This window comes from Hypanus sabinus, chromosome 10, assembly GCF_030144855.1.
Source record: "Hypanus sabinus isolate sHypSab1 chromosome 10, sHypSab1.hap1, whole genome shotgun sequence".
Classification (NCBI taxonomy): Eukaryota; Metazoa; Chordata; class Chondrichthyes; order Myliobatiformes; family Dasyatidae; genus Hypanus; species Hypanus sabinus.
In genome coordinates this window covers 46,373,327-46,394,478 of record NC_082715.1, presented here as the reverse complement: position 1 = coordinate 46,394,478, position 21,152 = coordinate 46,373,327, and the positions used below count along the sequence as shown (strand labels likewise).

Sequence of the window (21,152 nt, the reverse complement as noted above, 5' to 3'; positions counted from 1 at the left end):
GACCTTTGAGCAACAAAAGTACATTCAGCAGACTAAATAACAGCCTAATCAATGAGGCTGTGAAGAGGTAAAAACACAAGGATTAGACAGTTATTTTACAAAACAGACAGTCAGAAAACAGAAATATCAATTTATTCCCTTTAAATTAAGCCTGAGGACAAAGGGCAGACAAACTAACCATAGGTTTCTGACCTCTGCCATATATTTTCCCTTCATTCTTTGACTTTGTTGTAGTTATTTTGCCAAGATAATGTCAAAACAGTACTTTGACATGCAAAGACAGGCTCCAATGTTAGCACAATGATTCAATTACTTGCAATGTGGCCTTTGAATCCTACTGTTAGAGTACTACAATTTATCAGATTTTGTTTTGCAACCCCAGTATAGGAACTAGATACTACTTAACTATATGATGCATGGATCCCAGTGTGCAGAGAAACTGTTCAACAGAACCTTAATGAACTGTATAATGGATTAGTTCCATGAGTTTTGTACTCACATGTATTATTTTTGTTTTGAACAAAGTTGCAGGGCAAAATTACTTTGCTCCTCTCACGGTGAATTATCAATGAAGCAAAATTTCTAAACTGGGAAGTAACCACACCCACAAGTTAATTTATAATGTTGATTAATGAATCCACTGCCTTTAGCACCTCTGGCCATCCACTAAGACCAACATTTCTACAATCTTATTATTTACATCTTGTTAATCCATCTCAATCTATCTGTTATCAATAAGATTACAATCTCTCAAAATAAGTCCAAATATAAACTCTTCTGCTCTTAGCTACTTCAGAAAGTTGAATTGTCAATGCAGACTGAGTTTCTCAGTTCTCAGAAGCAGCAAGAAAATCACTAAAGTCATCCAGGAGCAAAACTCATTGGCTCTTTTCAAAGGCAAAGAGGTTTATCATAAAGCAGGATCTTAGCCACAGCCAAAGCAATCTGGCTCATTGTCTCTACATACACTCTGTGCTGCAGTACTCTATAAATTGGCTAAATCCAATCAGTAAACACTCTTCAACTCTTTCTCCATATATCTTTAGCTTTGCTTTCCTTCGAGTGTTTCTTAAATTCTTTTTAACAGTTAGTATTTAATCCCGAATTCCCTCTTTGCAAAGCAACACTATGTTCTACACAATTCGCCCGATAGTTTAAAGCAGCTGAGAAATCCATTCCTATCTCTTCAGCTGGATCACTGTCTTTTACCCTGGTTCCCTCATTAATCAACACTCACACAAGCATGCACGAATCCAACATATAAGGCTTGGATCATTCACACAATGAAGTGGCTCTTCACTCCTTTAATAACCCAAGTACTTTTCCCCACCTTCTCCTCAGTAACTCCTGAAACAGTGCCAGACTTGTTGGTTTCTCTTCATATATTGTCCCATGGCATGGGGAAAGGCCTTGTGTCTATAAACCCCCAATGATTAAACGGTTAAACTATTGGGTATAAAGACTTTGAAAAATATCATTTGCCTTCTACATTGCCACAAACAAACACAGCATGCTTAGTTGGTCCTGAGAAGGTAGTGATCAGTTCCTCCTGTAAAGGTTCTCCTACAATAGGTACCCATTTAGAGATCCCATTCTTGTCATTCATGATGGTAAAGCTCCAGTTTTGGCTGGTGTTTCAGAGCAGACAATACTGGTAACTACTCATCATTTTGTATTTGGTACCGACTGCAATCACAATACATGGATGTTAGAAGGCATGATTGTTTAGAATGCAAATCAAGCAGGCTGCCACTTCCTGGATACTGTCGAGCTCCCTCTGTATTGATAGAGGTGCACTTACGCAGGCAAGAGAAAGATATTCCTTTGCATTTTTAATTTGTGCTTTGCAGATGCTAGAGAGGTTTGGAGTGTCAGAAATCTTGTAGTCATTGTAGTCAATGACTCTTGTAGTCATTGGCTGATGAAAGTGAGTTTCTGGTCATAATTGCTCTCAAAGTTAAGATGATGAAGGGCCGCAAAAATGATGCTAGCTCATCAGTTCCTTTGTAAGAAAGATTAGCAACTTCTTGACAAAGAGCTGCATTTTTAGTTTTACAAGGAAAGCTGTTAAAATTCTGATAAAATGAAATTCACATCTCACATGATCTTCCTAGAAATTTTTGAGTACTTTGCAATATCTCCTTTAAAAAACTTTTAGTTCATATACATGAAAATATCGAGCAACATTAGTCTTAATAAAGTTCCACAGATCAGCTTATCTGATTAATATTTAAATACTAATAAATTTGGTAATTACAATACCATGTTGACAAACTACAGTAGCCAGCTTGGTCTTGTCAGTTTTACTATTTTGGACATTTTCAGTGAGAGTACATTAAAATTAAGTTATGTATTGTCTTCTATATTGCTGGTTAATCAGTTCAGCAGTTGAAATCCAAAGTTCACAATGTACTCAAAATTGGAGAATACATTTGAAAGAAAATAATCTGAAAAATCTGAGCCCTATATTCAAAAAATGTTCTTTCTTTCTTCAATATTAAAATAGGATCAGTTACCTGGAGAGGTAGTTGAATTGTTTGAGCACTCTCCAACTCAAACTAAATCGCATTTCAAAATGTTGATGTTTCAGAGTAAATTTATTATCAAAGTACATATGTGTTACCATATACTGCCTTAAAATAAATTTTCTTGCAGACATTTACACGAAAAAAAGAACACTATAGGATTTTAATGGAAAACTATACAGAAACAAAGCCCAACAAACATCAACATGCAAAAGAAGACAAACTGCAAGTAAAAATAATACTGAGAACATGAGTTGTATATAGTCCTTAAAAGTGGGTCTGTAGATTGTAGAATTAGTTCAGAGAATGGTAGTTGGAGGGTAATAACTATTCCCGAACTTGATGGTGCGGGGATGATGACAGAGCAGAGATGGCTGAAGTTTCTGGGAATACTTCATAGGAAGCAGGATAGGTACGTCCCACATAAGTTGTTCTCAAATGGTAGGGTTAGGCAACTGTGGCTGACAAGGGAAATTAAGGACTGCATAAAAGCCAAGGAAAGGACATATAAGATAGCAAAAGTGAGTGGGAAGTTGGATGATTGGGAGGATTTTAAAATCCAACAAAAGACAGCTAAAAAAGTTATAAGAAGGGAAAAGATGTTTGTCAGGCTTTGTTTCAGTGTAGTTTTCTCATTAAAATCCTATTGTGTTCCTTTTTTCATGCAGGCAAGCTAGCCAATAATTTCAAGCAGGATACCAAAAGCTTTTTCAGTTATATGAAGAGTAAAAGGGAGTTGAAATTTCATATTGGACCACTGGAAAATGATGCTGGTGAGGTAGTAATAGGGGACAAAGAAATGGCAGATGAACTTAATGGATACTTTGCATCTGTCTTCACTATGGAAGACACTTGCAGTGTGCCAGAGGTCCATGAGTGCCATTGCTATAGCTAAGGAAAAGTTTCCTGGCAAACTCAAAGCTCTTAAGGTGGATAAGTCACCTGGACCAGATGGAATACATCTCAGGCTCCTGAGAGAGATTGCTGAAGAGATAACGGACGTGTTGGTCACTTCTTAACTAAAAATTAGTTAAACCTCTCAATAAAAATCACTTGAAACTGGCATGGTCCCAGAGGACTGGAAGATTGCAAATATCACTCCACTCTTTAAAAAGGCAGGAAGAGAAAGTATATTATAGGTCAGTTAGCCTAACCTCAGTGGTTGGGAAAGTGTTGGAGTCTATTATTAAGGATGAAGTTTCATGGTACTTGGAAACTAATGACAAAATAAATCAAAGCCAGCATGATTTCTATAAAGGGAAATCTTGCCTGACATATCTGTTAGAGTTGTTTGAGGAAATTACAAGCAGAGTGGGCAAAGGAGAGGCAGTGGATGTCATTTACTTGCAAGGCATTTGATAAGGTGCCACACATGAAGCTGCTTAGCTAAATAATATCCTACAGCATTACAGAAAAGATACTAGCCTGGATAGAGGAATGGCTGACAGGCAGGAGACAAGAAGTGGGAATAAAAGGGACCTTTTCTGGTTGGCTGCCAGTGACATGGTGTTCCTCAGTGGTTAGTATTGGGACCACTACTTTTCACATTGTTTGTCAATGATTTGGATAATGGAACCGATGGCTTTGTGGCAGGTGATACAAAGTTTGCAAATGATCCAAAGATAGGTGGAGTGGTAGGTAGTGCTGAGGAACATGAGCAAGAAAGAAGAAATCATGTCTATGTACAGAACAAAGTGTAAATAGCAATAAAGGTCTCTAGGTCTTTAGATCAAAAGAATTACAACATTGGTGACAGGCTGGAGTCACAGAGAAACTCTCACTGAAAACAGGAAATTAAAATATCACTTGAAAGCTAAGTGTCTCAATATTCAAGGGTAATCATTTCTTTCATTAAATATTGAAAATTGAACTGTTCCTTGATTATTTCATTGTTTCTTCCCTATTTTCTTTCATTATTTAAAAAAACAGTCAAATGGGTTAAATTTATATATGACTATTAATGTTGTTTCAGGTAATTTTGAATTGATGAACTGCTTCACCATCACCTTCATATTTAAATTAAAATATTCTTTCTTATATTCTTACTCGCTCAGCTTGGTTCAAATGCATGGAATTGGTAAACTTAAAGACATTGCTAAATTATTTAAATAAGGCTCTTGTTTTTAATGTTGTTCATCCTTGTCACCTGACGTACCATGCGACAAACTCATTCAGCAATTGATAGCACTGATATGCTAGCAGAATACTTGAATGGTACTATTACTTGGCTAAACCTCTAAATAAAAATTATTTGGTGTCCTCTTGTTTTGGTTAACTTATAGGCATCCTTTGATCTGGAGGCCAATTTGACTGTGAGCTTTCAGTGAAAATTTCTCTTTGTTAAGAAAAACGAAACAACTCAACTACAGAATAATTAATGCTATTGGGAAAGGTTTTCCAATCCAAAATTAAAAGGTCATGGGCAGGTAAGTTTGGATCTGCAAATTGCTACAAAGATTATTTAATTAAAACTGACTCACAAGTGCTGTTATAACTCAATAAGAATTCAGTGAGCAAAACCCTGCATTAATGGTGTGCAATGCCAACCAAACTTAAACCAGTCTATCATGCATAGAATTATATATGTTTTCATTAAGCTTACACAATTAAAGTTGGACTGGAAAATGTATAAAAGTAGTAAAGCAAAACAACAATTTTAATTTCTATAGAATCTGTCCCAAAAACATGTCAAGTTTGTAACTGTGAATCATTCAATCAAAAACAGGCTGCTATCTCATTCATTAAATATTAAGGCATATGACTGAGAATTTTATAAAAGGGGAAGGTTGTAAGGAAGGGAAAAGAGGCAGCGAGATAGAAAGGTCCTGGGAGGATATTGAAAAACTTGGTGCTTTTCTAGCCAAAGGTATGGCAGCCGCAGACTATTTTGGACATAGCAGTTCATCACAGGCAAAGCCCTCCCTTCTGTTGAATACACTTACAAGGAGCACTGCCACAAGAAAGCAGCATCCACCATCAAAGATGTCCAGGCCATGCCCCCTTCTCACTATTACCATCTGGCAGGAGATACTGAGCCCTTAGCGGGTTCAGGAACCGTAATTACCCTACAACCACAAGGCTCCTATATCAGCGTGGATAACTTCATTGAAGATAACATCGTCAGACACTGGAAATCCAAGCAACACACACACAAAATGCTGGAGGAAATCAACAGGTCAAGCAGCACCTATGAGAAAAGAATACAGTTGACATTTCTCCTCTGGACTGATTCTACAACTTACAGATTCACTTTCAAATATTCTTTATAATTCATGTTTTCAGTATTAATTTTTATTTGTACACTTTGTCTTCTTTTGCATATTGACAGTTTGTCAGTCTTTTTCTGTTTATTATAGTTTTTCAGAAGTTCAATTGTATTCCTTTTTTCCTGAAATGCCTGCAGGAAAATAAATCTCAAAGTAATATATGGTAACATATATGTACTTTGATAAAAAATTTACAGTACTGTGCAAAAGTCTATATATGGACAGAGATAGAGAGAAAGAGAGAGAGAGAGAGAGAGAGAGAAAGAGTTTTTCATAGTACTATAGTAATTTTATGTATTGCATTGTCCTGCTGCAAAAAAAATAACTCATGACATGTGTGAGTGATGATGAACTTGATTCTGATATGGGTTTCTATAGTGGACTGAGATTGGAAGGAGGCAGGGAGAGGGGAATCATGGCTGGATACAGGGGAAGGGAGAGGAGTGAGAGAACAGAGCACCAGAGAGACATTCTGTAATGATTGATAAGCCAATTGTTAGGAAACAAAAGACTTTGCCAGGGGTCATTGTACTGGGGTGTTTGCATCCGCACAGCCCTTGCCCCTGGCATTCTTTCTCGTTCACCTGTCCCACACCCTTCCCACAGCATTCCACCCTTACCTTTCCCAACATCCTTTGCTCCTGCCAAATTTACAAACTTGCTCTCAGATCCACTTTGAACTTTGGTAAATTTGGAGGAAATTAAGAGACCTGAATTGTGGGAACACATTAGAATGTTCTAGACCTTAAGGATACCACAGAGTTGGTTGGTTAGAGCATGAAGGAGTTTGAAACAATGCTTAACAAACCAGATAGTCACAGGAGAATTGTTCCTCGGCTCCAAGTGTAAATAAACCATGAAAAATTTTTGTAAATGGGCAAAGAGATTTAAAGAAGCTTCTAATTTAAAAATTAGTCAAGACAAATAAGTCTGAGTTTATGTACTCACCAAGAAGTCACGCCAGTGCAGAAAATAGTGTCAAATGGTTCACAGAGCAATTTTGATCCTGAAACTGAATACAATAAAAGCCTGTATCAATATTAAAAGAAGTTGAAAAACTGACACCTGATGATGCTGATATCATTGACTTTTGGCCTTTCTTGTTATTGTAATTGCAGTACAACATGTACATTATCTCTCTTTGATTGCTAAGCATTTACACTCAGGCACATTGAGCAGGTAAGATATGGAGCCTGAATTTAGACTGGCACAGCATAAATGAGATGTTGTTGCATAAAAGTAAAGCTACAACTTGACACCCAATTTACATTGGTAATATAGCTAGTATTATTTGGCAGAACAGCCAGAATGTCCAGCAGTTTATACCTATTTTTTTTGTGTGTAAATCTTAAGACATTGTTCAGGCCTTGATTCAGGTTTTGAAATAAAATTGATCCTAAATCTATTTTGAATTTACTTTATGTGACCACCATACAAATACTGTGGGCCACTTTTGGATCTATAATTCCAACACAATGGTCATCTTCCCACTATTGAACTTCCAGCAACCCACCTACCCCGTATATTCCCAGCCTTTAGACCAATCAGCTAATGAGTTAGGCTGGTATTTTTACTAGTGGGCCAGAAATTTATTCAGGTTTCTATAGCAGTGAAAACTAACAAAACCCAGGGCAACTCTGGGAGCCTTGATTTCAACCTAGGGATTCAACTTCTCATTTTTGATTTTGAACTGAATGAAAGGACGTCAACATCAAACAAAAATCATTTACAATGAGAAATTCAGCATCATATGTTCCCATTTATAAATTGAACAACAAACATTTAAAGGATCAACATACAAACTGTATTCTTTGACCCCACTGAGAATTCTCACCTTCTGTAACCGCAAATAAAACGGCTTCATTTCTTTGCCCATTGAGATCAGGATCGCCCTTATTCTCAGCATTTTGCCTCAGATTCAGACCAGGTTGTTACTACTGATTTCTGCCATTTGTCTCAGTTTTCTGTTCACTGCTACACAAGGGAGGTCACCCAAGCTCTAGACCTAAGGAAAAGGCACCAGTTACTCTGTTGCAACCTCCAAGCAGGTGGAGGGGACATTTACTTGCATTGCATGTTTCCCAAACATTCAAGGAGTTAGACACAGCAAATATGTCCTTTTTTGGACCTGCCAGGCAAGCTCCTATGAGGACCATCCGACGATGGCCTTGCAGCTTCTCATAAATTCCTTGCTCAATGAACAGGTCTCCTGTGAGCACTGTCCCTCACTTGCTTCAGAAAATTCCTCTGAAGAATCTCTAACCCTCTCCCATGATTGCAATAATCATTCATTCAGTAATGACACTCCTCAGTAGCTGAAAGAGTTTTGTTGATATGATATCTCCCATTCAGATCTAACTACAAAGATCTTATCTACAGTACTAAATGCTAAAAACTAAGAGAATTTGCAGCATGCCAATGATGAACACTGCTCTGAAGAGGGTAAGGAAAGTTTCCTCTGGCAACACCATGGGTGAATATGGCAATCAAAGTTCCCATTCTTTACTCGGCTTTTATAAACAGTGTTTTGGGGTGGAGCAATAGGCCAGCATAGTTCTTTTGGTATGTGAGCAATATTAATGGGATGTCTCAGTAGGCTAGCTATGGTCCTACTAATAACAGGATTCTTGAAATTTCTCCTGATCCCTGTTAGCTCAAAAAGCAGATGCCTATCGCAATGATGATTAAGTCAAGTATTAATGTAATGTTATAAACTTGCCTATTGCTTCCTTACTGCAAAATTACTTTAGGTAAGCTGATGTAGTCTATATTATCAATGATGTTTGGAGATGACTCAAATATTCTGTTTTGTTTCTCCTCAGTTGACTTACTCTAGCCCATCACTGGACCTTGTGAAATTGCATTATAAACTAAAAAATATTTGTAAATCATTTTCTAACCCTTAACAAGATTTATAAAAATTTATTTGGGTAGGTCATGGATCAGATCATAGTTCCGGTAGAATGAACATTCTGCTTGATGTCTGTGGGTTTGTTGCCAAGTTTCAGGTGGAGTCAAAAACCCTCATGGAACCTCAGCCTAAAATAATGTGAGCAACCATTTGTAAGGACCAAATCTCAGTCAGAATTTAGAATTCATCATGATCAAATATTATAAATAGTTACATGTAATTATACTTCTTAATGGCAATCATGTAGACAGATAGGATTTCATTATGCATCTCGTAGGAAAGGATTACAGACAGACATACTTTATTGATCCCAAGGGAAATTGGGTTTTGTTACAGTCACACCAACCAAGAATAGTGTAGAAATATAGCAATGTAAAACCATAAATAATTAATTAATAGTAAGTAAATTATGCCAAGTGGAAATAAGTCCATGACCAGCCTATTGGCTCAGGGTGTCTGATACTCCGAGGAGGGAGTTGTAAAGTTTGATGGCCACAGGCAGGAATGACTTCCTATGACGCTCAGTGTTACATCTCAGTGGAATGAGTCTCTGGCTGAATGTACTCCTGTGCCTAACCAGTACATTATGGAGTGGATGGGAGATATTGTCCAAGATGGCATGCAACTTGGATGACATCCTCTTTTCAGACACCACCATCAGAGAGTCCAGTTCTACCCCCACAACATCACTGGCCTTATGAATGAGTTTGTTGATCTTGTTGGTGTCTGTTACCCTCAACCTGCTGCCCCAGCACACAACAGCAAACACTGGCCATCACAGACTCATAGAATATCCTCAGCATCATCCGGCAAATGTTAAAGGATCTCAGTCTCCTCAGGAAGTAGAGACGACTCTGACACTTCTTCTAGACAGCCTCAGTGTTCTTTGACCAGTCCAGTTTATTGTCCATTCATATCCCCAGATATTTGTAATCCTCCACCATGTCCACACTAACCCCTTGGATGGAAACAGGGGTCACCGGTGCCTTAACCCTCCTCAGGTCCACCACCAGCTCCTTATTCTTTTTCACATTAAGCTGCAGATGATTCTGCTCACACCATGTGACAAAGTTTCCCACTGTAGCCCTGTACTCTGCTTCATCTCCCTTGATGATGCATCCAATTATGGCCGAGTCATCAGAAAACTTCTAAAGATGGCAATACTCTGTGCAGTAGTTGAAGTCCGAGGTGTAGATGGTGAAGAGAAAGGGAGACAGGACAGTCCCCTGTGGAGCTCCAGTGCTGCTGACCACTCTGTCTGACACACAGTGTTGCAAGCGCACATACAGTGGTCTGCCAGTCAGATAATCAATAATCCATGACACCAGGGACACCAAGACACCAAGCATCCACCTGCATCACTGTCAGTTTCTCACCCAGCAGAGCAGGGCGGATGGTGTTGAATGTACTGGAGAAGTCAAAAAGCATGACCCTCACAATGCTCGCCAGCTTGTGCAGGTGAGCGTAGACATGGTTCAGCAGGTAGACGATGGTATCCTCAACTCCTAGTCGGGGCTGGTAGGCGAACTGGAGGGGGTCTAAGTGTGGCCTAACCACGGGCTGGAGCTGCTCTAGAACAAGTCTTTCCAGGGTCTTCATGATGTGGGAGGTCAATGCCACTGGTCTGTAGTCATTGGAGCCACTGGGGCACGGCGTCTTTGGTACAGGACGGCTTCCACAGCACAGGAACCCTCTGGAGACTCATGCTCAGGTTAAAGACATGGTGAAGTACTCCACATAGCTGGGGAGCACAGGCTTTGAGCACCCTGGGGCTGATACCATCCGGGCCTACCGCCTTGCTTGGATGGAGACACTTCAGCTGTCTTCTCACCTGTTCAGCTGTGAAGCCCAACATGGTGGTTTTAGGTGGGGGAGGGGTGTAGTCATGAGAGCAGGGTTGGGGGCTGTGAGGAGGGGTAGGAGGTGAGAGTGGAGTATGTGTTGGTTGGAGGCCAACAACAGATGAATCATTGATAGCTTTATAGGCATAGGCATCTGTTAGTGTCATGAGACTATGGAATTGTGCCTTGGAAGGTTTCCAGGGTGCAGGCCTGGGCAGGGTTATATGGGAGACCGGCAGTTGCCCAAGCTGCAAGCCTTCCCCTCTCCATGTCGCCGATGCTGTCCAAGGGAAGGGCACTAAGACCCAAGCAGCTTGGAGGGCACTAAGACCCAAGCAGTTTGGCACCGGTGTTGTCGAAGAGCAATGTGTTGTTAAGTGCCTTGCTCAAGGATACAACACGCTGCCTCAGCTGAGGCTTGAACCAGAGACCTTCAGATCACTAGACCGATGCCTTGTCCACTAGGACACGCGCCAACACAATAGCTTTACAGTTTGTTATTCATGTTCTGTTGTATTTTCTGATAATTCAGAAAGGTAATAATATATCCTTAGTGTAATTGTTGATGTATTAATTTCCATGTAAATCTGAAATAATGTCTTTGTCTAGGCTAAATTTTGTTATCCTTTTCCTCTGCAAGTGACGTGTTGACTGTGCCTGTTCTGAACTTTCAAAGAAATGACACTGCCTATTATAAGATTATATATGTGTATACTGTATATATTTTACTTTTATTTAGTTTGTCAATCTTAGAAACTTTCACTTCTTAATAAGTGCTAAGAATCTCTTTTACACAATGGCATAATGGTTAATATTATGCTTTACAACACCAGTATTCTGCGTTCAATTCCACCACCACCACTGTAAGGAGTTTGTATATTTTCTGCTTGACTTTGTGGGTTTCCTCCAGGTGCTCCGGTTTCCTCCAACATCACAAAGACATATGAGTTAAAGTCTGTGGGCATGCTCTGTTGGTGCCAGGAGCATGGTAGCACTTGTAGGCTACGCCCAACACATCCTCAGACAGTGGTAGTCTTTGATGCAAACGATGCATTTCACTCTATGTTTTCATATGAGTACATGGGACAAATGAAGCTGATCTTTAGCCTTTACTTTGAGACATATTTGAATGCCTTGTACAGCTTGCAAAACATTGTTTACCTTCTAAACTCTTGCATTCCTAACCCGAGGCTGTGGACAGTGATGTGGGCTACAGCAGTTTGCCAGTACTTTTCTTGACTAATAGTACTTTATGTGCAAGGAAGATGCAATATTTTACCATTAAACTGGCAACTTAGAAGTCACAATTTAGAAAAAATAAACAGCTTATTTCTGTGAGATTAGATTAAATAAATCAGACATTTTATGAATAGAAGCTGGGGAAATAGATGGAGTCATCATAAAACTTGTTTACATTGCCAGTCATCTTTGGAAATAAAACCTGCAATGTATACTTGGTCCTCTCTGTGCAGAAAATTGTGATTAGCAGGGAAGATGTTGTGGTTGGTTTGGGCCAGTTGGGCTAAAGGGGTTATTTCTGAGCTGTTTAATTCTATTACCGCAGTATTATAATCCATAATTATCATCCCATGTCCTCTGATGAGACCAAGCAAGTCATTAAGTTATAAGAGTCACTCAGTCACAAAGTACCAAAGTAAGAATAGGCTTGTCAGTGTGAACTTGCATTATCTAAAGAGTTCTAAAATATACAAATAAATTATATTTTCACTATTTTTGAAATAACTTAATGTACTAAGAGATAGCAGTTTATGATTCACTCACAAACTGCATGTTTGGACAGTGTGTTGTTGGAATGGATTACTCTTGCTGGTGAACCTGCTTTGTAGACTTGTATATCTGGACCTTGTATGAGCCTTCTCTCTTATGGTGGAACTGTTTCTTTTGGAAGTCCATTCACTGTTAGAAGATGTGGAAAGTTGATTCAAGGATCAGGAGGAATCGTCAAATTCTATAGAAAATATTGACTCTATACAATAGTGTCTACTACTAAGTTATGTTATTTGCTTCTTAGTCTATGTTGAGATGACTGATCTCAAAAGCAGCAGAGTACTGCTAAAGTCAAGGCCCATCCTTAAGGAAGGACAACACAATTACATTATTGTCTGAATTGGGTAAGTTCTGAAGAAGCTTTTTTTAGCCTGGAAATTTAACCTTGTTCCTCTTTCCACAGATGTTGTCTGACATGCTGAGTGCTTCCTGCAATTTTTATATTTCTTTAACATTTATTGTCTAAAATGGCTGGATCAGTACATCTACAGATGATAATGTACAATGAAGAAAGTTGTCAAACAGCAGAAATTAAATCAATTACATATTTGGGTGGAGAAATGGCAGATGGAGTTTAATCTAGGCAAGCGTGAGGTCTGTTGTCCTTTGCAAAGTCAAATGTAAGGGGAAATTATTACAGTCAATGGCAGGTGTCTTAAACACATTAATATACAGAGATATACTGGAGTCCTTGGTTGGTGGGGTGGAGATACTGTATCTGTCTGCTAAGTGAGGTGTCAGGTGCACCTTCCTTCCACTAGCCTTCAGATCACCCTTGGGCAAGTTGTAGCACCAGCTTAACTCCCTGATCAAAGTCACGTGAAGTCATGGGAGCAAGTGGTGTATGGTCATATGAGCAGCTGGTGTATATCATAAGTCCTGCTTATGCAACTATTGATGTCACGCAGACAACTTCTGAAGAATATTGATAATGGCTGGAGTCACCTGTCTTGTAAAGATACTACTGAGAAGAAGGCAATGGCAAACCACTTATGTAGAAAAATTTGCCAAGAATAATCATGGTCAAGGACCTTAATCACCCACTTTATATGACATGGCACATAATAATAATGATGATGATATTGGAGTCCAAGGCCATTGCTGCATATAAGCAGCTAATTAAGTAGATGGGATGGTAAAGAAGATGTGTGACATCCTTTCCATCATTGGGCATTTGGTATAATGGTAAGAAAATCATGTTGCAGCTATATAAATGTCTGGTTAGCCCATAATTGGAGTATTGTGTGCTTTTCTAGTCAGTCCATTACAGGAAGAATTGGAGGCTTTGGAAAGGCATTGCAGGATGCTGCCTGGATTAGAAAGTATGAGCTAAAAAGAGTAATTGAGAGAGAGAAAACGTTTGCAGGTAAAATGTTTGGTAAATATGTAGCTTTTAAAAGTGACATAGGAAGATTTTAGGGCCAGCAGGTTCCTGTTAGAGTGGATGGCTAGGCTGACAGGTTTGGGGAATCCAGGCTGATGACAGATATTCAGGCAATATGCAGGAAAAAGGAGGCATTTGTCAGGTAAAGGCAGAGCGGATCAAGGGATTCACTTGTGAAGTATGAGGAATGCAGGAATACAAAAGAAAGTTGAAGGACAAAAATAAAGCATTATCTTTGCAAATAAGGTTAAGATAAAACATATTCTGTAAGTTATCAAGAGATTCTGTAAGTTTATCAAGAGCAAAAGGGCAACTAGAAAGATAATATGTCTCCTTAAGGATTAATGTCTTTTTAAGAAACCACAGAAGATGGGTAAAGTCTTAAATTAATACTTCTCATCTGCATGTACCATAAGAGATAGGAAAAGAATTAGGCCATTGGTCCATCAGGTCTGCTCTGCCATTCAATCATGGCTGATTTATTATCCTTTTCAATCCCATTCTTCTACCTTCTCCTGATAACCTTTGACACACTTACTAATCAAGAACCTATCATCCTCCACTTTAAATATGCCAATGATTTGGTGTCCACAGCTGTCTATGACAATGATTCCACAGATTCACCACACTCTGATTAAATAAATTTCATGGACAAAGTCATAGAAGCCAGGGAATTCCGAGAAAGGAATATTGATGTCTTGGAAAATACTTACATAACAAAAGAGGAGGCGTGGTTCTTAAAGCACATAAAGGTGGGGCTGGACCAAGTGCATCCGAGGAAAGAAATTGCTGGGGACTTGCTTGGGATAGTAGTATCATCGGTAGCCACAAGTAAGGTACAGTACTGTAAAACTGGATGATGCGAAATCATGTGCCCTTATTTAAGGAGGGCTGCAAAGATAAGGCAGCAAACTACTGGCAAGTGAGCTGAACAAAGCTACTGAAGGGTATGTTGAGAGTGCAAATTTACCTACATTTGGAAAGACAAGGCCTGATTAGAGATAGTTAGCATGGTGTTCAGTGTGGGAAATCATGCCTCACTAATTTGATTAAGTTTTTTGAAGTGCTGACTAAGAGGGCAGGGCAATAGGTGTTGCCTACATGGACTTTAGCAAGGCCTTTGAAAAGTCCCACATTGTTGGTTGGTACAAAAGATTAGATCACATGAAATCTAGGGTGAGCCAACTATCTGAATAAAAAAAAAAATTGGTTTGGCAGTAGGAGTCAGAGGATGTTAGTAGAGGACTGCTTTTCACATTAGGGGCTGGTAACCAGTGGTATGCCGCAAGAATTGGTGCTGGGTCCACTGTTGTTTGTCATCTATGTTAAAGATTTGAATGAGACTGTTGTTAACATAATCAGTAAGTTATTGGATGACACAAAAGTTGGTGGTATAGTGGACCATGATAAAGGTTATCTAAAATCACTTGGGAAACTGAACCAAGGAATTGCAAGTGGAATTTCATTTGGACGAATGTAAAGTGATGAACTTTAGTAAGTTAAGGACTTAGACAGTAAACAGCAGGGCCCTGGAAAAAAGTTGTTTGTAAAACAGAAAGATCTAGGGTACAAGTACATAGTTCCCTCAAAGGTAGAAAGGGGTGGTAACTAAGGCATTTAGCACTTTTGCCTTCATCTGTCAGGACACTGGCTACAAGAGTTGGGATGTCATGTTAAAGCCTGAACAAGGTATTGGTGAGACTACACTTGAGATATTGTATGCATTTCTGATCACCCAGCTATAAGAAAGATGTTATACGCCAGAAAGGGTGCAGAGAAGATTCACAAGGATATTTATGGGACTAAAAGGGTTGACTTATAAGGAGAGACAGAATTGTCTTAGTTTTTTGGTTTTCCCTGGAGCACAGGAGGTGTGAGGGCCAACCTTACAGAGGTACATAAAATCATGTAGAGAATAAATAAGATGAGTCTTTTTCCCAGAGTAGCAGATTCTAAAATTACAGCGCATAGTTTTAAGGCCAAAGGAAAACTATTTAAAGGACACCTGAGAGGGAACTTTTTCCATAGTGGGTAGCACTATGCAGAACAAGTTGACAGATGAAATGGTAGAGGTGGATACATACAATTGCAGCATTTAACATTTGGACAAAAAAGAACATAGGATATGGGCCAAAGTCAGATATGCAATTTAGTTGGCATGGGCAGGCTGGGCCAAATGGCTTATTTCTGTACTGTGTAATTTAGGATTAAACAGCTGAATAGTCTTGCTCCATTCTTCCATATCCACTGCATTGTTAATTCCAAGCTGAGCCCTTAATCTTATAATCAACCATCAGTGTCTTCCTCCAGAAGGTTGTGTTTCTGTGGTTGTATGATTTTATTTGCTGCTAAATCCTGTACCTTTGGTGGCTTAGCATATTATTTCAGCACCTATGAAAAACCTGTAAACTGAAATTATCTCTCTGTTTCTCATTCTGCAGATAGGGTTTATCCCTGGGAAAGGGAATCAAAATTAGAGGGCAAAGATAAAGATGAGAAGGAAATGATTTAATAGAAATTCGAAGGGCATCTTCTTCACACGCAGGCTGCTTCCTATATGGAACTACTACTAGAAGAAGTGGTTAAGGCAGGTACAATGACAACGCTTAAAGGTCTCTTGAACAGGTAGAAGTATTGTAGAGTGACGTGCGCCAAACCTGGGCAAATGGGACTAGCTTGGATAGGTTTTTAGTCAGCATAGATGATTTGAACTGAAGAGCCCGTTTCCCTGTTGTATTACTCTGTGATTCCATATCTACCGCTTTGCTGTTCAACTGGAACTGACGGATTATCACCGAGCCTAACTTCAACCCGCTCAGTCCAAGACCAGCTACCAGACAACCTCTTGCCAAACGGATAACTCCTCCCCACCCTCCACGAATTTTTGTCCGTATAAATTAGAGTCAGAGCACGTTCGCAGACACTATCTTTGCTTATTATCTTGATGATCGGCTCGGAGTTTCGCTCTGAGTTTGATGATGTCATCGGAACCGGCCTATCTGTTATTAGTTCAACCCTTGCAGCTTCTCTGCCTCAGTTTTCAACAGTCATATCATGAAACACCGAATACATTTTCCCTTCTCTCCTAAATAGGAATATTTATTATTAACTTCTCATCAGGACTCTAAACGTATTTATAAAAAGTGTTCAGCTGTACTTGTCTCGAACGCGTGAGTACCCAATGTAACCTTTGGACCTTCCGATAACTTTTGCAATTGCAGTGAACTTCACAAACAGATTGGCCCCGTGATTATATAAATAGAGAGCCAGCATTCTGCTTAGTCACTTCGAAAGAAGATCATCGAAGGAACATCGGCAGCTCAGCATGGGCTGCTCGGCAAAGCTCAGTCTTCTACTGCTCCTCAGTAGCTGGGCTTCTGCAGGTAAGTTCATAACAATTCATGGCCCATTAAATGCCCTATTAAGTATAACACGTTGGTAACATTTTGAATACTGTACAAAATTTCTGATTAATTTCATTCGTAATGCATGGTTTGTATTTTACAGAGAGACAGCAATTCGTGTATACTGAGACTAATATTCTTCCAAATTCGTTCATACTCATTCTGCTTGTTGCTGCAGTATTTAGTTACGACGAGAAGATAGTTTAATATGCTTCTTTGAAAACAATAAATCCTAAATAAATTAAGTAAAACAATAAACCCTAACCAAATTAAGTAAAAATCATTTTTGAAAAAGTCATCGGAATATTTTGTCTTTATCTTTGAGTAGTTTAACTGGACCTTTTGGAGAAGTAATCCCAACATTGCATCGCAGCTGTCTGATTACCATGATTATTACGAAGAAACAAACGATTCGAAGGATAATTACTGAAAATCATGCATTTAATGTAGTCAGGAGAATCTTCGAAAAGAAGCGTGTACATGTTATGTTTAATTTGTTCACATTAAAATTTATCTTCACTTTCTAGAATCTGGGCTCGACGACAGAAAGAACACGATATGTTTCAGTAAGTAGCATTAACTACATCACTGTTATCACTGCCATGAACCTTAATGCGTATTTTTGGACCATAGCCATTTACAAAAACGCAGACGAAGTTACGTTTTATTTATTGAACAATAAATTGGTACAAACAAGTGGAAATAAAACTCTAACAAAATGGTTAAATTGTTTAAAAATACTACTTAGATGAAGGACCGAAGACATCGCGAGCAGTGGTAGAATTTCGACAGTAGCAAGTATTACTTAAGATATGTGAGGAAACGAGGTGTTCTTAGTTCTGTGTATAAGAAGACTCAAAATTGTCAAATTCACAAAGTAGAACCAACTGCTGGTGGATGTTTGGTTTTGTTACGACGAACCAGTTCTGCACAGATGTGGACAGGCGGAAGTGCGCCGCGTATTGGGGGGTCGCAATGTTGCAGCCACTTCTCGCTGGATCTCTTTCGATATCCCCAAGACTGGCTGCTTAACCATAAAACACACGGATCTAATGACCAGTATTCTAGCTTCAATTTTGGGTGAGGTTGTTTTATCTGACATGGGAACGATAACATGCACTTTCTTTGTCCCATGCAGAACAGTCCACTCGCTTCAAAAATCTTAAAAGATTCACCTACCAATATGAAGCTGAGACCTCCAATGAAATATTCGAGAAGCCCAACTCAATCTCCGGTGTCCAGATAGCCTGTAAAGTAAGTTAGAAGCTTTTGTCGATGTTTTCTGACGCGAGAAAGTGTTCTGAACAGAGTGTACAACAATGGACTCAGCACACAGCCCTGGGGTGCACCCGTGTTGGGAAAAATGGGGAGGGAGAAGTAGCCTGACTGTGAGGTCTGTTGGTTTCGAAGTCCAACATGCAGTTGCACAGTGGTGTATTCAGACTGAGTAGTAGGAGTTTCTCTTAGAATGTGTAAATAACACTCCTGTTTTCTTCTTGGGAGGCTATAACAAAGGGGCCAACACCTCAGTGTCCAGCTTTTATTTAACTATTTTTAAATTACTAGCAGACTGTGAAAACCTGTTCTTAATAATTTATGTTTATTCAATTAACTCAGGGGCAGTATCAATATTTTTCATTTACTCAAAAGAAAAGGCTCTCTAAACATTGAAATAAAAAGTTTTTTTAAAAAATCATGATTTTAAAAAGGTGGGTTGATTTCTTTAAACTGTGAATTTTTTGATGTCCATGTAATTTTTAATTTGCAAATGAAATAACCCTATAAATAACAGCACATTATTTATATCTACCAGGATAATATGCTCCAACCTAAATCATCCTCAAAATTACTCAAGTAATAAAAAATACATCTGCTTCCGAGGTTCCTCACTCTTGGTAGTGAAATAAATAAAACTTTGCTAAATTAGCATGCTCTAACTGTCTCACTCAAATACCATTATTCCGCAGAAGATTAGCTAACATAATTGTGCATACTTTATTGTCACCAAGCAATTGATACTAGAGCGCACAATCATCACAGCAATATTTAATTCTGCGCTTCGTGCTCCCTGGAGTACAAATTAAAATAAATATAATAAAAATTTAAATTATAAATCATAATTAGAAAATAGAAAAGGGAAAGTAAGGTAGTGCAAGTCAGGTCCGGATATTTGGAAGGTACAGCCCAGATCCAGGTCAGGATCTGTTCAGCAGTCTTATCACAGTTGGAAAGAAGCTGTTCCCAAATCTGGCCGTATGAATCTTCATGCTCCTGAACCTTCTCCCAGAGGGAAGAGGGACAAAAAGTGTGTTGGCTGTAATTTTGTAATTAGTTTTACCGAGTTGAGCAAGTGAATTTTATTCTTTGTACCATTGTAAAAGCACCATCTTTTAAAAACATTGCAGGTAATCCAATCTTTCTATTTTATGTCTGTTAAAAATGCACAGCCCTACATTTCCTCACTCTTTTGAACACACAAGGTGAAATAACGAAAAAGAATTCTTTTAAGTTCCTAAAAGTTTATGCAACATATTAAGACTGTGAATTTAACATGAAAAAAAAGCTGAAATTGTTCATTTAACCTGCATTTTTTTCTACAGGTGGAACTTGAAGTACCTCAGTACTGTGCATACAGTATGCGAGTAAGTTCATGCAGCTTAAAGGAAGTGGAAAGTGTCAGCAGTGATGGCAAGCCAATCTTTGGTCTTTCTAGTAATAATGAAGAGTTCCAGCAGGCTATGTCCAGGTAAGGAAATCCAGCACTTCTGAGCAGTAATAGCTGTAATTTCATGAAGTATTGTCCCACCTGTTGCTGAGGTGCCCAAAGGCTTGGTGACACAAGTAGTTAAGGGTTGAAGTGTGGAAGAATAGGGGCTGATCGAAAGTGGTGTTTAACAACACTTTGGATTTGTTTCTGTTACGCAAGGTGTTATTTTGTCTGCAAACAGACATACTGAGACAAATGACCATTAGTAATAATGGCATCTCATTCATTAGCAATGCATTTATCAGACAATAGTCTGTTTTGTTGGCAGGTTTCGCTTTCTGAAATAAATAATCACATTAATTATAATCGGAAATAGTCAACAAAGCAAGCATTTAATTCTCTCTTAATATGTGGTACTGATAGTGGACTAATTTATCCATCATGTCTTTGAATTTGTGAATGTCACTGAGCTTACAACATTATCAGGGACACAGGTCATCCCCAAATTAGGAATGCCCAAATTATGGTCAGCTCTACTTATGAAAGAAATTCAAAAGTCCAGTGTACTGGTATATATGTTAATTCCTATGAATGATAGAACTAATTTCATTTCTCTCTGTCCACTTCTATTCTTTCTTTTCAGTCTTATATGTCTTGGATGCCACTCATTACCAGAAGACCATAAAATATAGGAGCAGAATTAGGCCATTTGGCTCTTTGAGTCTGCTTCCTCATTTCATCATAGATAATCCAGTTTTTCTCTCATCCCTCTCATTACAAAACAGAGGAGGCTATCATATGAAATGGCTACAATATCAATTGATTTTGTACATTTTCTGACACAGACAAAATCAACTTACGAACATCTGTGAAAACAGAACCATTTTTTACCCATAGACAGCCCATTCATTGTTAGGACTTATTGACGCCAAAATTAGTCTACTTTCAGGTACATTACCAGTAGCATCCATACAGTGTATGCCCAAACCAGATGGGAATTGAGGCTGACCTTTATTGCTCCTTGGTATGATCAACTTTATCTGAAGCTTCACCTCCACAAACAGATAAATGCAATCAATTTTTCTACTTGATTTTTCTACTTCCACAGAATACAACAAGCAATCTTAGACCATTAAGTATTCCTGCTCCTCTACCTCTTTTAAACCATTTCTGAAAATTAATTTGAGAGTACTTGCCACCAGACACAAGGACAGTCTCTGTTGTGAGTCTCTTGAATGGGCTGCAAATAACAAAGATGAACCCTTGATTCCTAAATCTACTCCATTAAGGCTCTTGCACCTTATGTGTCTACCAGCGTGGCACTTA

At 38.7% G+C, this 21,152-nt stretch overlaps 1 protein-coding gene across 1 annotated transcript in view; it reads left to right on the top strand.

The window, feature by feature from the left end:
- The first annotated feature begins 17,027 nt into the window (after positions 1–17,027).
- apoba (apolipoprotein Ba) overlaps positions 17,028–21,152 on the top strand; it is a 70,596-nt gene continuing 66,471 nt past the window's right edge. The window contains exons 1-4 of the mRNA XM_059981787.1: positions 17,028–17,098; positions 17,647–17,685; positions 18,258–18,373; positions 19,720–19,865. Coding sequence (XP_059837770.1) covers positions 17,041–17,098; positions 17,647–17,685; positions 18,258–18,373; positions 19,720–19,865 — 359 coding nt within the window. The 5' untranslated portion in view covers positions 17,028–17,040. The remainder of the gene's footprint in view (positions 17,099–17,646; positions 17,686–18,257; positions 18,374–19,719; positions 19,866–21,152) is intronic.